At 36.5% G+C, this 18,328-nt stretch overlaps 2 protein-coding genes across 3 annotated transcripts; one reads left to right on the top strand and one right to left on the bottom strand.

Annotated features, from left to right (window-relative positions):
* Positions 1 to 1,174: 1,174 nt before the first annotated feature.
* Positions 1,175 to 2,155, top strand: LOC140833387 (anther-specific protein LAT52-like). The gene is made up of 2 exons (XM_073197739.1): positions 1,175 to 1,423; positions 1,780 to 2,155. Exons 1-2 carry the CDS (start codon positions 1,207 to 1,209, stop codon positions 2,103 to 2,105), a joined length of 543 nt encoding a protein of 180 aa, XP_073053840.1. The 5' UTR covers positions 1,175 to 1,206; the 3' UTR covers positions 2,106 to 2,155.
* An 11,076-nt stretch (positions 2,156 to 13,231) lies between these two features.
* LOC140833934 (mediator of RNA polymerase II transcription subunit 22a-like) lies at positions 13,232 to 17,991 on the bottom strand. 2 transcript variants are annotated; one of them, XM_073198465.1, is made up of 4 exons: positions 17,854 to 17,988; positions 17,572 to 17,764; positions 13,775 to 13,840; positions 13,232 to 13,639 (listed from the first exon to the last, which is right to left on the bottom strand). In XM_073198465.1, exons 2-4 carry the CDS (start codon positions 17,731 to 17,733, stop codon positions 13,400 to 13,402), a joined length of 468 nt encoding a protein of 155 aa, XP_073054566.1. In that variant the 5' UTR covers positions 17,734 to 17,764; positions 17,854 to 17,988; the 3' UTR covers positions 13,232 to 13,399. The 2 variants fall into 2 exon arrangements, with proteins under 2 accessions (XP_073054566.1, XP_073054564.1); XM_073198463.1 differs by having other exon boundaries at positions 17,572 to 17,991.
* Positions 17,992 to 18,328: the final 337 nt, after the last annotated feature.

The raw sequence follows: 18,328 nt of genomic DNA, 5'->3' as shown, positions 1-18,328 counted from the left end.
TACAATATTTTTTCATAATATAACTAACAAAAAAGGATGTTTTTATAGTGAAAAATATTATTTTGAATATAAAAATAATATTTTTCATAGATTTAAGACTCGTCTTATAAAATTGACTGCGATCTTGCTGCATGTCTCAAAATGTTATTGTGTTATGTTTAAAGTAGACCTTATTCTTGTATAATAATGATAACACATTTAAATATATAATGAATATTATATATATCAATAGTCAATACATACATATAGACACACACGTAAAGCCCATATCAACGTTACTGACTTCTGATCATTCGATTAACAGTATATATAATAACAATTTTTTTACTTTTGAAAATGGATATAATCACTAATTTTGATATACACGTTATCTATTTTCCAAATTTCCTTTTAATTAACATCTAAATTTCCCTTATTATTTATTTATTATTAAGATATTGAGGCAGGGCAATTCCCAAATTCGGCACTTATTATCGATATATAAAGTTTGTCCCACAAGACAAATCTTTTGGTTATCAAATAATTATGCAATTCTTCGCGGCACATCTTGAATGTCCATATTTCAATTTTTTTAATTTTAAAAAATTATTTCCACAAATTTGGTTAGAAATTCAACAGTAATAATTTCGAAAACGCATAAAGACAAATCTCTTGCTCAGTTGTGAATAATTATGAAATCTTTAAACAAGTTCATAATCTCAAATCAGTTAAAATTAAGTTACATGCATTTTGTCACTATTTATTTGCTCACATAAATTACTTGAATATTATAGGGATTAACATAAAAACGTGCAAGTTAGATGACTAAAAATAATTGTCTGAGTATTCGAGTTTAATCTATACTACATCTGAATATAAGAACTTGGGACATATGGATGGTGTATATGAATTTAAATTTAGGCAAAAATTTGTGTAAGACGGTCTCACAGATCATATTTGTGAGACAGATCTATTATTTGAGTTATCCATGAAAAAGTATTACTTTTATGTTAAGAGTATTACTTTTTATTGTAATTATCGGTAAGATTGACCCGTCTCACAGATTAAGATCTCTCAGACGGTCTCACATGAGACTCACTCTTTAATTTATACCCTTAAACATATCAACCTGAATATCGGATCAAGCACACTTGCATCTAGAACTTGGATGGATGCCCTCAAAAGATGGCCTTAATAACAGCTCGTCCTCTGTGTTATTCTATAAGAATGCCACTTCAAATGAATCAATCAATAATTGTAAACGCAGCAAGAGAAAAGGTATTTAAAATGGCAAAGGTTGTTGCTCTCGTCTCCGCGATCTGCATCACCCTTGCCATTTCCACAATCGCACACGGCCATGATCAAGTGTTCAACATCGAAGGAGACGTATACTGCGACCCTTGCCGCGTACAGTTCCAGACCACCCTCAGCCAAAAGCTCCCAGGTTCTCGCTTTAACCATGTTTTCCCCCGTGTGTTCAGGAAAATTTTCAAAATTTATCTAGTACGTTGACATGCTTTGATTTGTTCTCGATCATCAGGATCCTACAGTTTGGTTTTGATTCAAGAAGTTGGATAGTCCCTTTTGTACAAAGAAATATCTAGTCACGTCATCAATGTGTGACACCAAATATCCCGAAGAAAAATAACTAAAAGTAAAAATGGAACAAACTTGGGGAAATCAGACCAACTTATGGGGAAAAAATTATAATTTTCCCATCTTGTAGTGAAAGTTTTTGTACGAAAATTTATACATGCATTCCATAATTTTAACTCAATGCTGGATGTTCATAATCTGCAGGCGCAACCGTGCGTTTAGTATGCACAGACGACGTAACGGGGAAGGTCACATACGACGTACAAGGTGTAACCAACGCGGACGGACACTATAGCTTACAAGTAGTTGGAGATCACGAGAACGATATGTGTGAAGTGACTCCGGTCAAGAGTCCTCTAGAAGACTGCAATGAGCCGATGACCGAAGTTGAGAAATCCCGGATCGTGTGCACCGAGAACTCGGGCATGCACACCACGGTCCGCTTCGCGAACCCTCTCGGGTTCATGACGAAGAACATTCATGCCCAGTGTCCCGGAGTTCTCCAGGAATTGGACCTCCATGATTTTTAAATAAATACCTTGTCATTGTTTCAGCTTTAATTATGAGTAGACAGACAATATTTTAATTTATTGTTAGACATCGTTGCTTTGGGGCAAATGAGGGTGTACGTTGTTTATGCCTTGTGTTTTAGTTCCTTCTATGGTTATTGTACCTTTTGGCTTCGACGAAAAGGAAAAATAATAAATGAAATTATATAAATTTATATGTTTTTAAATATATTTCTTTTTTATGCCAAAGTAAAAAATATTAGTACTGAAATCAAATGATTAATAGACAAGTCATTTGCCGATGCAGTATCGAAAGCACGTATCAAGAATATATCATTACTGAATGGAGCTGGACATACGACTGGATCCAATCTTCCAAACCATTGAAACTTAAATCTTTTAAATCATATAATATGTTAAAATATAATGTTTTGAATGCTTTCTTTACAGAGACATCGTTGCACTTTCATCAATATTAGATGTTGGAGTACCGTTTTCTTGCATCTAAGACGCATCATAAGTTTAAATTTTTTGTTTTGACATTCAAAACATTCATTGGATGGTATATGACTTACAACATCCATACGGTGTAGATTTGTTTATCATTTCATATTTACCGCGGGACACCAAACCAATCATGGATTAGCGGAGTCGGGCATTCTTATAATTCATATGAACGGATTTTGCTCCTTTTCGATAGTTGATTATGGTCAACGATCAGAGACTTGATTTCCCGTATAGATCACACTAAAGATATAAACGAAATTTGCGTCAAAATTGGATCGCCGGAATTTCGGAATTCCGACGGCTTGTGAAAAATTGAAGTGGCCGAAATTTTTCTTGAAAGAGGAGAGGGGGAAAAATTTTGTTGCAAAATTTGTTTTATTTCAAATAAACAACAATGAAATATTTATAAATTTTAAATTCTTAATCACATTAGGAATCCCGCTCTAATTAAAATTTATAATCCTAATCCCATAGGATATTTTTACTTCCAATTAATTAAAATTCTCATGTTGTATATATAATTGCAAAGTCAACTTTTTATTGTCAAGCCCTGAGAGACTGAGGCGTAGATGACATCCAATATATTTTAACAATTTCATTGAAAACAATATGACTCGAAGCAAATAGCCAAAAACCAATCTAATTAAAAAAAACAATGTCTTTACATATGAGAAATACAAATAATGTGGTATTTGTTCTAACACAGAAAAAGTGCGAAATTTATCCATTGAGATGGATCAGGCAGATCAAATTGAAACGAAACGAATGGAATGAATCGGATCGGATTAGAACTTAGCAAAAGATGAAAATATAAAGCAAACGATTATAGCAAAACATACAGTATATGATTAAAATTTAAAACATACATAAGCCTTTAAAAAAATATATAAGCCCACTTACAATAAAACAAAGGCATGGTTCGAACTTGATCGACGTTTGGATAGAACCTTGGTTGAACTCGAACAAGAACAAATATTACTTGTATCTTCAAGAACTACTTTATCAAAAATTACTTGAACATTTCATGTACCGTGATATCTTCCTCTCCGATTAATTCCAATATATAGGTGACCTACACTTTCGTCCATACATGGCCTTTTAAGGAGCCATTTCAATACTTCCACGATAATTATTATTATCGGCAAATTCAATCAAGGGGAGGTTTTTACTTAAATTTCCTCTGAAGTCTATGGCACATGCCCTAAGAATAACTTCAAGAGTATGTATTTTTATTCTGAGTTTGGCTATCAGTTTGGGATTGACAAAATGTGCTGAGAGTGATCTTGGTATCCATGACTTAAAGAAAAATTTCCAAAATCAGAACAAAATTTGGGTCCCTATCGGACAAAATGCTTGCCAAAACACTGTGTAGTCTTACAATATTTTCTATAAACAAGGTTGCCACCTTGTCCAAATTATAATTTATATGGACATGTAGGAAATGCGGATTTGTTAACCTATCCATTATTAAAATCTCATCATGATTTTGTCTTTATTTTTTGTAGTTCTATCACAAAAGTCCATAGAAATATGCTCTTATCTCCTTATCTGTATTTCTAGTGGTTGAAAGGGTCATTTAGGCCTTTGATGTTCTCTCTTGTTGAAAAGTTTAACACCTAGCAGCCAAATCTTGTTTCATTTTATTTCAAAAAAAAATTCTTTAAATCTCGGCACACATCTTGGTACTGCCAAGGTGGACTAAAAATTTCTAGTTCTTTAATTTTTGTTAAGGAAAGATCTTGGTCTTGATTCAATTTCATTGATTCTTGTAGGCACTGTAGTGAGTTTGTCATAATCTTTCATTATTTTGATCAACCGTTTATGCCTCATGTTTAATTCCTTTTGTATGAACGGTATTTAAGGCTTTAGTGATTGGTAATTATGTCACATTTGGCACCAAAAAAGTTGATCCTCCGGATCTTTTGCACAAATACTATTGTGGCTAATTCAATATCATGTGTTGGGTAATTGCTCACATGATTTTATTTGCATTAATGCATACGCGATTACTTTCCCCTCTTGAATGAGAACACATCACAATCCTCCCATTGATATAACATTGTGACTTGTGAAATTCCTGTCTTATTTGGGAAGTACTAATACTGACGTAGAAGCGAGTTTCTTTTTCAGTATCTAAAAACTCTTCTCACATTCTTCACTCTAATTGAATTTAGAGTTCTTCTAATAAGATTGGTCAGGGAATAACTATTGAAAAGAATCATTTAAAACATTTTCTATAATAGCCGACTAATCCCAGAAAGCTTCGAATTTCTATTCCAGTTTACTGTCAATGCCAGTCCATGATTGCCTCCACCTTCTTGTGTTCCACTGATGTGTCTATTTCAAAGATTATATGATGTAAGAATGTAACACTTTTGAGCCAAAATTCACACTTCGCCGGTAGAGTTCGACGAAGATGTTCCGTGCAGTCTTCCTCATTTTTGAATATGCAACAATGCCATCAACAAATACTACCTCAAAATTGTCGAAGAATTTATTGACCACTCTGTTCATGAGATCTATGAATGTTGTTGGAGCATTTGTCAGATCAAAAGGTATTATCATGAACTCATAATGTTCATACCTTGTTTTGAAGGCTGCTTTAGGAAAATCCTCTACTTTGACCTTCAGTTGTGGTAGTCTGACCTTAGATCGAGCTTTGAAAAAAAATTCTTACCTCATTTTGACTGATCAAAAAGATAATCTATTCTTTGAAGATGACATTTGTTCTTTATTATGATAGTATTGAGTTCTTTGTAGATAGATACACAACCTTGTACTTTCACCCTCCTTCTTTACAAATAAGACTGGAGCTCCTTAAGGAGAGGCAATTGGAATGATTTGTTTCTTGTCTAAAAAATCTTGGAGTTGCTCTTTTAGCTCATTAATTTCAGTTGAAGCCATTCAATAAGGTTCCATAGATATTAGTGCTACACTATAGCTATCAATTTAAGTTGAAATTGTACTTTGCAGTCCGGGTTAATTCCCGATTACGCTTCCGGAAAAGCTTTCAGAAACTATCGCAACCCTAAAATATTTTATAGCTTGAGCTCGATTCCTTCGTTTAATTCTTTCATTATTGTCGGCTTTTTCACCATACTTCAAGGCCTTCTAAGTTTGGAATGTAGAAAAAGGTGTTGCAAACTTAATTTTGGAAGTTTGACAAACCAAGAATATAAAGATTGAACTAACTGATCAAGAAGACTGAAAAGAATTGATGCTTAACTAAGATTAGTGCGCAGCTAAGACAACTTAACTAAGCTAACTGAACTATGTAGTGGACTGGATGATCAGTTGGAACTGATCAGTTTTACTACAATCAGTTGAGAGCTATCAGCTAACTCTATCGGCTGTGTCAAACTGATAAGATAGTATGACACGTCATCAGTTAAGGAATGTAACTATCAACCGACAATTTTACAAAGGCAGACTGCAACATGTAGTGGGAATGCCGCATTTCAGTAATACTATAGTGTACGATTTTCAGAAGGGTATTGACATGGCAAACAATGAATAGAAAGATTCAAACGTATTCATTGTTATCATTGGAAACAAAGCCTATAAATAGCCGAGAAGAGCAGCTGAGACAGATATAACGAACAAAACTACCAAGCTGTTATCCTGCTGAAATGTCCTCACAAACTTTCTGTTCATAGTCAAAAGATTTCAAAATCTCACACTTAACAAACACATTCATAGAATTCAAGGCTATACATCGAGCTTATAAGCACAAACACTTATTGTTGTAATTTTCGATCTTTTAGAGATCAGTTGTGCTAAGTAGTTTCAGATCAGTTGTGAACTGATAAACGACATTGAAACTAAGAGTTTCAGTTTGACATTGTTAAGTCCAAAACTGAAGGGGGTCTGTACAAGTCTTGTATTGATCGAAGTCTTTTACTGAATTACCTATCTTTTAGATAGAAGGGGTGATGTAGGAGTGATTGAAATCTCCGAACATCCATAAATCTTGTTTCTCTTAATTTCAATTTTATTCTATTTTTCAGTCAGTTTATTTCTTCACTTTCATTAGTTAACTGATTGACATTGACATAACAATATTCTCGAGTTCATTTTATCACTAAGCTGACTCATTATTTCAAAATGAGGTAAGTTATAGAGTGTTTACTCAACCCCCCTTCTAAACACTCTTTCACCTACCAACCGATCCTATCAAGTGTTATCAGAACAGTTGAATCTTGTTTCAGAATATTCCTACCTACAAAATCCGATTATCATGTCTTCCTTCAACAAAATTCCAATGTTCTCAAGACAAGAGTTCGATGACTGGAAGATTAGGATACATGCTCATCTAGCTGCACAAGATGATGACATGTGGTATGTCATTACTGACGGAACCATGAGAATACTGAAAGCAATATTGTTGTTCCCATAACTGATGGCGCACAACACCGTATTGAAAAGCCAAGAGAAGAATGGACAGCAGAGGATAAAATAAAAGCCAACTTGGACAATGTGGCCAAAGATATCTTGTACAAAACGCTAGATAAAATCACTTTCAGCAAAATAAATATGTGCAAGAATGCAAAAGAAATTTGGGAGAAGTTGACTCAGCTCTGCGAAGGCAATGAACAATACAAAGAGAATAAAATTTCAGTTGCTGTTCAAAAATTCGATAATATTAAAATGAAGATTGGAGAATCTATGCACGATTATGATGAGAAAATCAGCAGCATAATAAACGAGTTGAATGAACTTGGAAAGGTGTACTCAAATAAAGAAGTAGCGTTGAAGGTAGTCAGAGGTCTTCCCAAGGAATGAGATGTTAAGACAATGGCTATAAGAGAATCAAATGACCAGAATAATGTCGAATTACATCATCTATTTTCTGATCTGAAGGCCTATGAGTTCGAGTTGCAAATGAGAGAAGGTGAACCTTCCTACACCAGCAGCTACAACAACTCTTAGTGCTATCAAACTAGAACCAACTGGTTCAGTTGAGAAAACTGTTGATCAGTAAAGCAATGACGCAATGTCATTATTTGTCAAAAAAATTGAAAGATTCATGAGAAGAAATCAAGGCTCCTTTCAAAGAAAATATCAGAGGAATAACACCAAGGAAGAACCAAATGCTTGCTACAACTGTGGCAAAACTGGACACTTCATTGTCGATTGTCCTAAGCCAAAGAAGGATAGTCGAGTGTCAGCTAAAAAGGGAAAGAAATCACATGAGCACAGGAGAAGAACCAAGATGATAAGAAATCATTCAGAAATAAACACGAAGTTCTTCTAAATGATAAAAGTAAATCCAAATGGACTGAATCTGACAGCGATGAATCAGAACCTGAGAGCTTGAGCAGCTCTAACGATGATGAAGAAGTCAAGTGCCTGATGGCTGATGACACATAACTAGAATCAACCAGTGAACAGGTATTCGATTTTTGTTCAATTGACTTTACACGTTATGAACTTATTTCCACATTACATTACATGGTCAACGAGTATCACAAGCTTGCTCTCTCAGTTGAGAAGGCCAAAGAAAAGCAAATTGATCCAAATGACGATAAAACTGAAACTGATAAATCAGTTGAACTATTGAGTTTTGAACGGGAGATTGCTAAGCTGAATGCTGAAAGAAGCAAGAATCAATCTATGATTCAGCAGTTAATGGTTGAGAATACAAAGCAAACTGAGCTTATTCAGGCATGGAATAAATCGTCAGTTGCACTAGCTGAAATGCAAGATATGCAAAAATAAGTTACCGACAAAACTGGTTTAGGCTTTAGCAATCATGATAAAACTTCTACCAGTGATACTCAGCCAAAACTAAACATGGGCAAATGGAAATATATTCACTTTGTCAAATCAGATGTTGTACAAGAACAACTTGAGCCATGTAGACCAGTTGAACAACCTATTGAAAATAAGAACAAGCTTAAAAGATATGGAATTGGTTGTAGCCCTAAAACTTTAATTGATTTGTGTAGCCGACCACCTAAAATGTTCAGCAACAAACACCTGATTTGTCGAAATGGCTATTCCAATTACTATAACTGTAAACCAGTTCAGAAAAGATATAGGTTGAACAGCCAGTTGAACAAGGCTAAAGCACATATTGCCTCATCTGCACACAACACACCAAGCTCACACAAGTCGGGAAAAATCATTTGGAACACAACAACTGGAAAGTCAGTCAGACTGATCCAAGTCTGGGTTCCTAAAAAACTAATTAGTTTAGGACCCAAATAGATACGGGTACCAATTATTCATTGTGTGTGATTACAAGTGATAGGTACAAACAAAGAACCAATCTGGTATCTGGACAGTGGATGCCCGCAACATATGACAGGGAATGCAAATTTGCTATCCCAACTGATCAAATACGCTTGTCCAAACATCAGTTTTGGAGACAACTCTAAAGGTAAAACTGTGGGTAAAGATAAGTTTATCCATGGTAACTTTACTATCAAAGATGTCTTACTAGTTGAGAATTTGAATTATAACTTGATCAACATCAGTCAGTTATGCGACCACAATTTCTCAGTTCAGTTCAACTTACACACTTGCTCAGTTAGAAACTCAACTAATGAGATCATTTTAACTGGCAGTCGTTGTGGAAATACTTACAAAGTCAATTGAACTGATCAACCTAATCAACCAGTTTGTTTTATAGCTTCAAAATCTTCTAAGAACTGGTTGATGTAACGCCCCGAAAATTTAAAAGTTCACGCGAACCACATGCATGCAATTATTAAACTCCTCGTGTATTTCAATTAAATGTTTTAATTGTATGAATTAATTATGTTGTGTGCATGTTTACATGTTTAAAATATATTTTTTTACATTGTTGCATAAAAATGTATTTTTAAAGGTTATTCGAGTTGCGATCGAGGAACGGGGACCGATGGCTGAAAAATAGAATTTTTTTTTGATAATTGTTTTAATTATTTAAATTAAAGGTGATGCTTTTTTCTTATTTTTGAAAATATGGGGTTTTAGGTGATTTTATACGCCAGGACGTAATTTTCATCGGTGTTGTTTTTCAACAAAAATACGAACGTTTAGGCGATCAGGCTAATAAATGTACAAACTTATTTAAGCAAAATTATTTTTAAATCTTTTAAATATTTTAATTAAGAGCTAATGGGCCTAATTAACCTCTTAATGGGCCAAGGCTTGATTAGTTTTTAATCAAAATATATAATGTACAATTAAACCCCATAACCACCATAACCCACACCCCTTGAACGTGCAAATACTCTCCCAAAAATACACGGCACACACATCATCAAATTAAGAAGAAAATTTGAAGGTTTGCAAGGGAAAATCAAGCCACCGTCTTCGTGCCATCGTTCTTCGAATCGTCAACGATTTTTCATGCGTTTAAAACACAAAGACACGTCATATTCTCCTTTTACTCATCATCACACCATATTATATAATTGTTTATGAATTTGCATGAAAACAAGTCACACAATCTTTTATTTTGTAACCATGAATATACAAGTTCTAAACTCGTGTTATTTGGTTCCAAAAATATGTTCTATGTGTTAAGGGGCTGCCATGAATTAGGATATGCCAAAACATGATCAAATACGAATGAATTAGGTCCAAAACATGATAAATTAAAAAGGGAATTTATGCTGGGACCGAAGGAAAGACTCAGGAGGAAAGAGCCGTGGGTGTTTGGCTTGTACAATATTCAAGAGGTTGGGTTCTTATGCATGGGGTCTTGGGGCTCGACCAGGGCTGAGGGTTGGGTCCTAAAGGTCGTGGCTATATCCTAGGAAGAGTCCTAGCATGGTTAGGTCTCGTGGGGAGGAGTCCACAAAAGTTAGGACTCTCCCCAAGCACTTCTCGTGACAGCTGCTGTGCAGGGGGGCTGTGGCTTGGTAGGGGCTAGGCTAGTGGTCCATCAGGGTCCTAAGGTAATGGGAAGGGGTCGGGTCAGGGGCTAGGGTGGTTTGGTTCGCTGCTGGCTCGAGGAGAAGTGGTGCCCGTGAGACAGTAAGGGAACGCGCATGCAGCTTTATGATTCAGGTGCTTCGTACTTGGGTTCTGTTGGCTAGGCTGGTCTGGGCTTGGTCTGGGCTTCGTCCAGGGATGGTTATAGATAGGTGGGCTCGATGGTGGCTTGGCTGGGGGAGTCCTAGTTGGGTTAGGAGTCCTAGATTTGCAAGGAGTCACACACACACAAAAGCACATAATTAAAATTTGGTGCTTCGGTCCAGGAGAGCTTGAGCGACTTGGGGGCTGGTTCCTTGGGTCAGGCTTTGTCAGGAGGGTGCCTAGATGGGTTGGCTTGAGGTGGCTCGGGCGTTGCTCGAGTAAATCGGGAGATGGCTCAGGTTGATCGGTTAAGGGTCAAAAACAAAAATTAAAAGGCTATAATTGAATCCATGGGTCCACGGGGGTGGCTCATGACTTGGAAGGTTAGAATAAATCTTAAAATTTATATTTAAAATTTGGGATAAAAATAATGAGTTTTGGATTTATTCGAGATTTATTCGCCGCTCGAAACGTTAATTAACGAGTTAATTGAAACGCCTAGTTTTAAGCTTTATAATATGATGGAAAATTATATTTAAGCTTGTATATATATTTTATTTTTCAAATAAAATCAAATTATCTTAAGTAAAATAAAATCTAATTAATTATATAATAGTATATATACATAATATAGGGATTGGCCGTGGGAAGCAATTCATTCAAACTTTCAAATTTATATTTGAGATTTGATGTCGAAAATTTTATTCTTCGTGTATTCCTACAATCTATATATCATTGTGTACTGGTTTCGTTGTAATATCATATTTCTTGTTCGTATAAATCGGATAGTTGTCTATTGTCTATTATTGGTGGTAGATCTATTCATTTATGGATCGGATGTCAGAATAAAAAAAGACATGAGTAACCACGACTTAGGTCGTTTAGTAATATCTTTTTGTACATTTAATTTATCATATGCAAGTGTTGTTTTATTAGTAAAAGGCAAACGATAGATTGTTAAATCTCGAAAAATTTTAAATTTCGTTGTGTTTTCGATGCGGGTTTTGGAGAATCCCTACGATTACTTCGGTCAGAACAACAGCAAGTTCAAGTTAGACCTGGCCATGATTCAGGTTGGACCTAGACTTGGACCAGCCAAACCGTGGTCAACAGGTTTGTTTACCGGGTCAACGGTAAACCGAATAGCGGTGAATTATTTTAATTCCGTCACTCTCATCCACGGACTCATTTCTTTCTTTAGAAGATATGTGCCCTGCCCCTAAACTTTATTTAAAAAATTTGAAAAAAAAAAAAAAACAAAAACAAAAACAAGAACTGAATCGAAACAAGTCTGTCGATTAAATCTAACCGCTTAAAATCAAATAACAATAAAAAAACAAACCTAAATTTTCGGTTTTGTTTGAATAATCAGTTTTTAAACTTTGTTTTTTTAAGTAAAATAATTTGATTATTTTTTAATATAATTTGAAATTAATGAATTAGCTCTCATAAATAAACTTACATCTATATACACATGCATAGGTACCTGTATTGTTGTAATATATGGGGAATGACATAACAAATTTAATATAGAAAATACGATTCTTCAAAATATTTTACTTTAACCTCGTAATAAACTCTACAATCATCCGTTATTAAATACATCAACAAACATATATTGAAATATAAAGCAGAGAGCTAAAAAATAATTTAGAAAATAAAATCAATTACAAATAATAACAAGTTCACTTTTCAACAAGTCTATTGTATGATATCGATTTGGTTTGATATTCTCTTTTATCTAAACTTTAAATGAAACAATTTTATTTGGTTTGATTGATTTTAGAACCCGGTCTGAACCATATTGTAAACTAAAAATTAATCCAAACCATTGGGTTGATTCAATTTCTGCTTACCATGGCTATGCGCCAATTTTGTTATTATTATTATTATTATTTTTGAGGATAAAATTAATACATTCAGGCCCAGTTTGGTAAGTAGTATTAAAGTTGGATTATTTATTAATATTTTGTTTGGTTTGATTTTTAAATTTGACATTGACTATCTCTTTGATAATTTTACTATTTATGTTGGAGAACAAATCATGGCATTTAAGAAGGATAAAATCTATCCGGGTACACCACAAAAGACAAATCACCAAAATACCCCTGATTTTAAATCCCTAAAAATTCCAAGTGGGTCTTCTTGAAGGAAAAAACAATAATGAAAAATAAAATAAATATTAAGATGAAGGGTATCTGGATCATTCATACATTTATCATGATTTTATCTATCTTATTAATTTCACATCACACATGATATTATATATCTCTCAAATTAAATATCTTATCATATCTAACATTAATCAATCAAATATTATCAATCATTCAATTATCACATCTACGTCACTTTCTTACAAATGGACTTAAATAAAAAGGACTACAATCTTTGTAATCAACATACACCAAATTTCTGAGACCAAAGGATACAAGTTCATGAGCTGCTTTGTTATGATTTGGTAATAAAGTCGATTTGGTTCATTAATATTTTGGGTTGTCGCGCGTGTTGTTTTATTTTATATGTAAAAGTATTGTACCCGAATATGTTCCGAGTACAATATTTTCAAACTACACTCGAATCCAGATTATTCTCAAACCAATATTAATCAATTTTGGCAGATACATTCAAAATTAAAGGAGCTAACAGACTCGAACTGTAGACTCTGATTTATTTGCCCCCTGATTAATATCAGTCAGATAGATTCAAGAAATCAAAGCATGTTTTGCATAAGAAGTATGTGTTCTACTGAATCAATTTTCAACAACCTAATCCCAGAAAATCTATCCGGCCATCTTACTTCACAGTTCTTGACCCATGACGGATCTCAGGATCGAGGAATAGTAATGGGATTCAAGCTCCTTAAGGCTAGCTGCTGCCTCCTCTCCAATTTCAGCCAACATTCCATTTGTATTTTCCGCAAGTTTATTGAACTCATCTGTTCTCTGGTCCACATGGTCGTTGAGAGACGCGAATCCGGAAAATATTGCTGTCTGCTTTAATTCGGACACCAACTTAAGCAAAGAGTCAGCTGCTTGAACCTGTTATTTAACAGAAATACTTGGTAATCCAAAAGGCAAAACTTGATAGAGTTGTTTCATAGAGACAGTAGAATTAGCTGGAAAAAACGGATAGAAAATGTTGTGGATATAAGTTAACTAAAATCCAAAACCCACAATTCTCGCAGCACGCATCTCCATCATGAAAGATTCTTGAGAATTTTGAACCGGAGCATCATTAACCTAAAAGATGAGAAGCACCATCAGATGTACTCAATCTTTTAAAAAATCACTAGTTAACCGAGGAATATGAGCTGGATAAGCAACGTGCAGAATCATGGCACAATTTTTATACTCAGAAAAGGGAAGAGAGGATGAATTTCATACAAGATGTATAGGGGATTTATTAAAAACAATCTATTGCAGTTATGTATATAGAAGATGTCATTCTATGCTATTATAATTAAGTTTGATCAGCAAATATCACCGACAACCCAAATCCAAAAATGAACTACGTTTGGAAGGATTTCAGATATTATTTGATAATATGCTCACTATAAACTCCTTGAGAGATTGATGCCTACGAACGAATTTCACCCATCTAAGGTATTGGATGAAAGCATCTTAATTCCATCATTAGCCAATATTGTGAACATGGACCACGTAACCGATGTTGTACTGATGGTAGCCCTTTTTTAGGTCTCTCCATCCCACTAAAGTCGACCCTCGACGGAAGGACTAACACTAATACTAATCCATAGGCCAAAGAGCAAAACCCGAGATCAAAAGCCTAGTCAACTTGGTGTGAGAACCCCTTATATTTATTTACATAATCAATCTTGTTTATAATCGCATCGGAGCTTCACATCTCCTGAAGCTCCTAGAGATGGGATGAGATGTCGGGGCTTCAAGTCCCCCGGGCTTTAAATAAGATGTCGGGGTCTCATATCTCCCGGATTTTAAATCTTGTCGGGGCCTCATATCTTCCAGACTTTAAACAAGATGTCGAGGCCTCATATCTCCCGGATTTTGAATATTTTGTCCTTTAGTATTCTCGGGAAGTTGGGATGATGTCATGATGACGTATGCCCAAGAATTCAAACGGTTCGAAACGCTTTGTATTCCGGTAATATGATAAGTCTGACACGCTTCGATATCTGCGCCTCTCTTTTCATCTTCCCGCACAATTTCCAAGATGCATCCTAACCGTCCGATTCAACTTTAGATCATCGTACGAGATCATACCCCCCCTTCGCTTATATATAATAACACACCTTCTTTTTTCATTCACTTCCGGAGTGAATGCGTGAGGCCCGCTTAGCTACGAGTCCACCGCGATGCATTCCGATCCCCCCATTCTCCTCCCCAAAGCGCTTCTTTACTCAATCCTCTTCGAAACCCCCACCCAGAAAATCCAAATCCTCCTTTTCCGGCCCTTCCCAAGCTCTCAAAAATAGGAAGGTTAAGGGTAAAGCCCGAGCTTCCTCTCCACCCCAATCTGAGACTCCAGAAATTCTCTGGTTCGCTTCAATGAACAGCACTCTGCGCTCGGGAGCGGACGAGGAGCTTAGGACTCTCGGCTCATTCCCTCCACCTTCGAAATTTTAATTCTCGATCCCTTGGATAGGGCAAACAACCCCCTCCTGACTTCACCACTTTCTTTCGAGACCAAGTCAAAAATGGTCTCCGATTTCCCATCCCCCCTTTTACATCGAGGTCCCCCTTTTTACATCGAGGTCGCCAAGTTTTTTGGTGTATCTATCAACCAACTTCACCCTAACTCTTTCCGGATTATGGCCTCGGTCTACGTCCTTTTCCGCATGCACAACCTTCTCATTACCCCCCTTATTCTTCATTATTTTTTTGTTTGTTGGCTAGGAGACAACGCTTTCTCCCTGTCTGCCCGGCTCAATTATAGATTCTTTGATGATATATCCCTTCTTCCCAGAAAGTGTGGAAATGACGCTTTTTCTGTATCCGCCTTCCGGCCCCTATTTCTTGCTTAACTGGTTTTCTCCCTTCCCTTCCTACACAACCCTCTCTTCCAAAATCATACAAAATTGAGGAACCATTCACCCGAAGCCAAGACTTGGTAGAGGATCAAAAATTTTACTCCTCCACCCTCTTCTCTGAGGAAAATTTAATAATTTACAGGTTGAGTGCTCAGTTAGAGGACCCAGTCGACTGGGTAATTGATGAAGTTGCTGGCTCGGGCGCTCGTCCGGTAACTGTCTCTTTCCGAACTTCCTTTTTATTTTTTTCTTGCCTTATTGTTTTGTAATCATTCTAACTACCTTTTTTCTTCTTGTGCAGATAATACAAAGAAACAAGAGGCCTTTTGCCAGGAAGTGGGCAGCTGCAAAGGCGGCACAGGAGAGAAAACTGGCACCTCGGAGAGCGGCTGCCGAGAAGAAAAGAGCCGATGAGGAGGCAACCCGGCATGTGGCTAAGGAGGAGGCTGCCCGGCTGAACGAACTTGTTCGGGGAGGAGCTCAATTCGAAAGGGAAGCCATTCGGGCAAGCTCCCAAGAAGAATCTGAAGATCATGTTCCCCTCGTTCAGAGGAAGCGAAAGGCTACAACAAGCCCGAAGCTGATACTGTTAGAGAGCAACCGGGAGAGAGACTAGGGCACCTCCCAGACAACCCAATCAACCACTCCTCCTCACCATCAGCCCCTCCAAACTGAGCAGCCTACCCAGGGCAACCTCTTCCTAGAGGGAGCTACCCCAACCGGGCTTAGGCTATTCAAGCAGCTGCTAGCTCCTGCCGAAGAGGCGCATTTGAAGAGCTCCCTGCCTATCCCAACTGCCCGAGAATACTAAACGACAATATATTCAAAGTCCGGGAGATATGAGGCACCTGACATCTTGTTTAAAGTCCGGGAGATATGAGGTCCCGACATCTTGTTTAAAATTCCGGAGATATGAGGCCCCGACATCTTATTTAAAGCTCGGGAGACTTGAAGCCCTTGCATCTCATCTCATCTATGGGAGACATGAAGCCTGATGCTGTTACAAACAAGACTGATTATTTTACTGTTGGAGTCGAAGCATGACTGATCGAGACAGCGAATAAGACTCTAACCCGACTATTTAAGGGATGGGCGGTGATACGCCCATAAAGGCCCGAGTCATTAATGACTCGGGATATTAAATGAATTGCCAATTTCTGGGTAAATCTGCGGGAAGAGTTCGTCAGAGACCAGACAGGTGAGTGTCCGGTACATCTCCTCGGGCTACCAGAAGTTCGGGCTCTCATATAAACTCCCGGGTGATTTCTACTCAAGTACCTCGATAACAATGCCGCACTCGAGTGCGAGAGTAGGTAAAACATTACCTCGATAAGCGTTTCTGACAGAATCCTACTGATGTGACACGATAGAAAAGTAAGATGGCGTAACACTAGCAAGTAGGCACTGAAAACAAGATACTCATCACCTTATTTTCTATAAATAGAAGGTATGTATTTCATTGGAGAGATTCAGACATTCTTATTCTAAGCTCTTGAAAATCACATATATCTTCACATATATTGTCATTATCCTTCATCTTCAACCTGCTGACTTAATCATCGGAGTGGCCACGCCGGACACCCATCTGGCGCCCATTCAGGAGTTCATTTCCTTATTTACAGGACACGGTAGAAGCCATAGTTGACAGATATATTTCTTATTCATTTTCCCTGCACAAGAACTCTTATCAAATCCGGTGAATTGCCCCTATCCGGCTCCCCCGATTCACCCGGATATCATCATTCACCACTACTACTTTTATTATGGCTATTATGAAGCATACTCTAACAATGGAAAAACAAATAAGCACAACGAAATCAAATCAATTGCAACTCTATGATATCAGATTAATTAAAGTTTCATACATCATACATATTTCCCACATTGTAATCCTAAACTATATAAACATTCCAATACACACAGCCTTTAAAAAAGCTATAGAAGAAAGGATTTCAAGAGTACCCGAGCCACGTTAACGAGGTACGCGAAATTCTCAACAAGATTTCCCACATCCGCATCCACCCTTTGAAGAAGTGCTTTCTGCTTTTGGGCCGCCGCCGCCGACGCAGCGGCAGTGGGTCCACCGCCACCAGCGACGCCTCCTATGCCTGCTCCTTTATTCATTGTCAACTACTGAAATCAAACTACCCTTTACCTTGAATTGAGGGGAGAAGAACGACTAGAAAAAGGCCAGAGAAACAAATATAAGCTAAACACAGTTCAGAATCAATCAATAATTCATACACATAGTGAAAAATCCCAGAATCTTATCACCGAAACCCATCACAGAAACGGAACAAACTTCGAGTTCACCGAGGGTAAAGCGAGAAAAATGAGAAAATAGGTAAACTTTCAACCTGATTTCCCCCAACGTTTTGAAGCTTTGCGATCTCGTCCTCACGTTGAATTTATTTACAGTATTCACCACACGGTTGAAATTATTTTAATAAATACTGTAGGGCCTTGTTTGTCTTATAGGGTCATGGAGTGATTAGATTTTGTTTCATTCTTAATCCATCATGTAATATCCCATAATAAATTTCTAGTATTATTTTAAAATTTGCGGAGAAATATTTTTTTTATTTAATAGTAAATCCTCGTATTCTGAATTAAATAAAATATTTGACTAAAATCTTGAAATTAGTCCAAGTACGTAAAATTTCCACGGTATAAAAATATCATTCATAACAACTAAAAGAAATATTATTCGAAAACGAGC

Source organism: Primulina eburnea, chromosome 6 (assembly GCF_022965805.1).
Source record: "Primulina eburnea isolate SZY01 chromosome 6, ASM2296580v1, whole genome shotgun sequence".
NCBI lineage: Eukaryota > Viridiplantae > Streptophyta > Magnoliopsida > Lamiales > Gesneriaceae > Primulina > Primulina eburnea.
The sequence above is the reverse complement of the archived record's forward strand: the minus strand, read 5'-3'. Positions and strand labels throughout refer to the sequence as shown.

Excerpts from the sequence above, each read along its gene's own strand:
- LOC140833387 (XM_073197739.1), top strand. The coding sequence starts at position 1,207 with ATGCCACTTCAAATGAATCAATCAATAATTGTAAACGCAGCAAGAGAA. Across the intron at positions 1,424-1,779 it reads CCTCAGCCAAAAGCTCCCAG|GCGCAACCGTGCGTTTAGTA; the intron begins GTTCTCGCTTTA and ends CATAATCTGCAG.
- LOC140833934 (XM_073198463.1), bottom strand. The coding sequence starts at position 17,733 with ATGAATAAAGGAGCAGGCATAGGAGGCGTCGCTGGTGGCGGTGGACCC. Across the intron at positions 13,841-17,571 it reads ACCTCGTTAACGTGGCTCGG|GTTAATGATGCTCCGGTTCA; the intron begins GTACTCTTGAAA and ends CTCATCTTTTAG. Across the intron at positions 13,640-13,774 it reads AGATGCGTGCTGCGAGAATT|GTTCAAGCAGCTGACTCTTT; the intron begins GTGGGTTTTGGA and ends GTTAAATAACAG.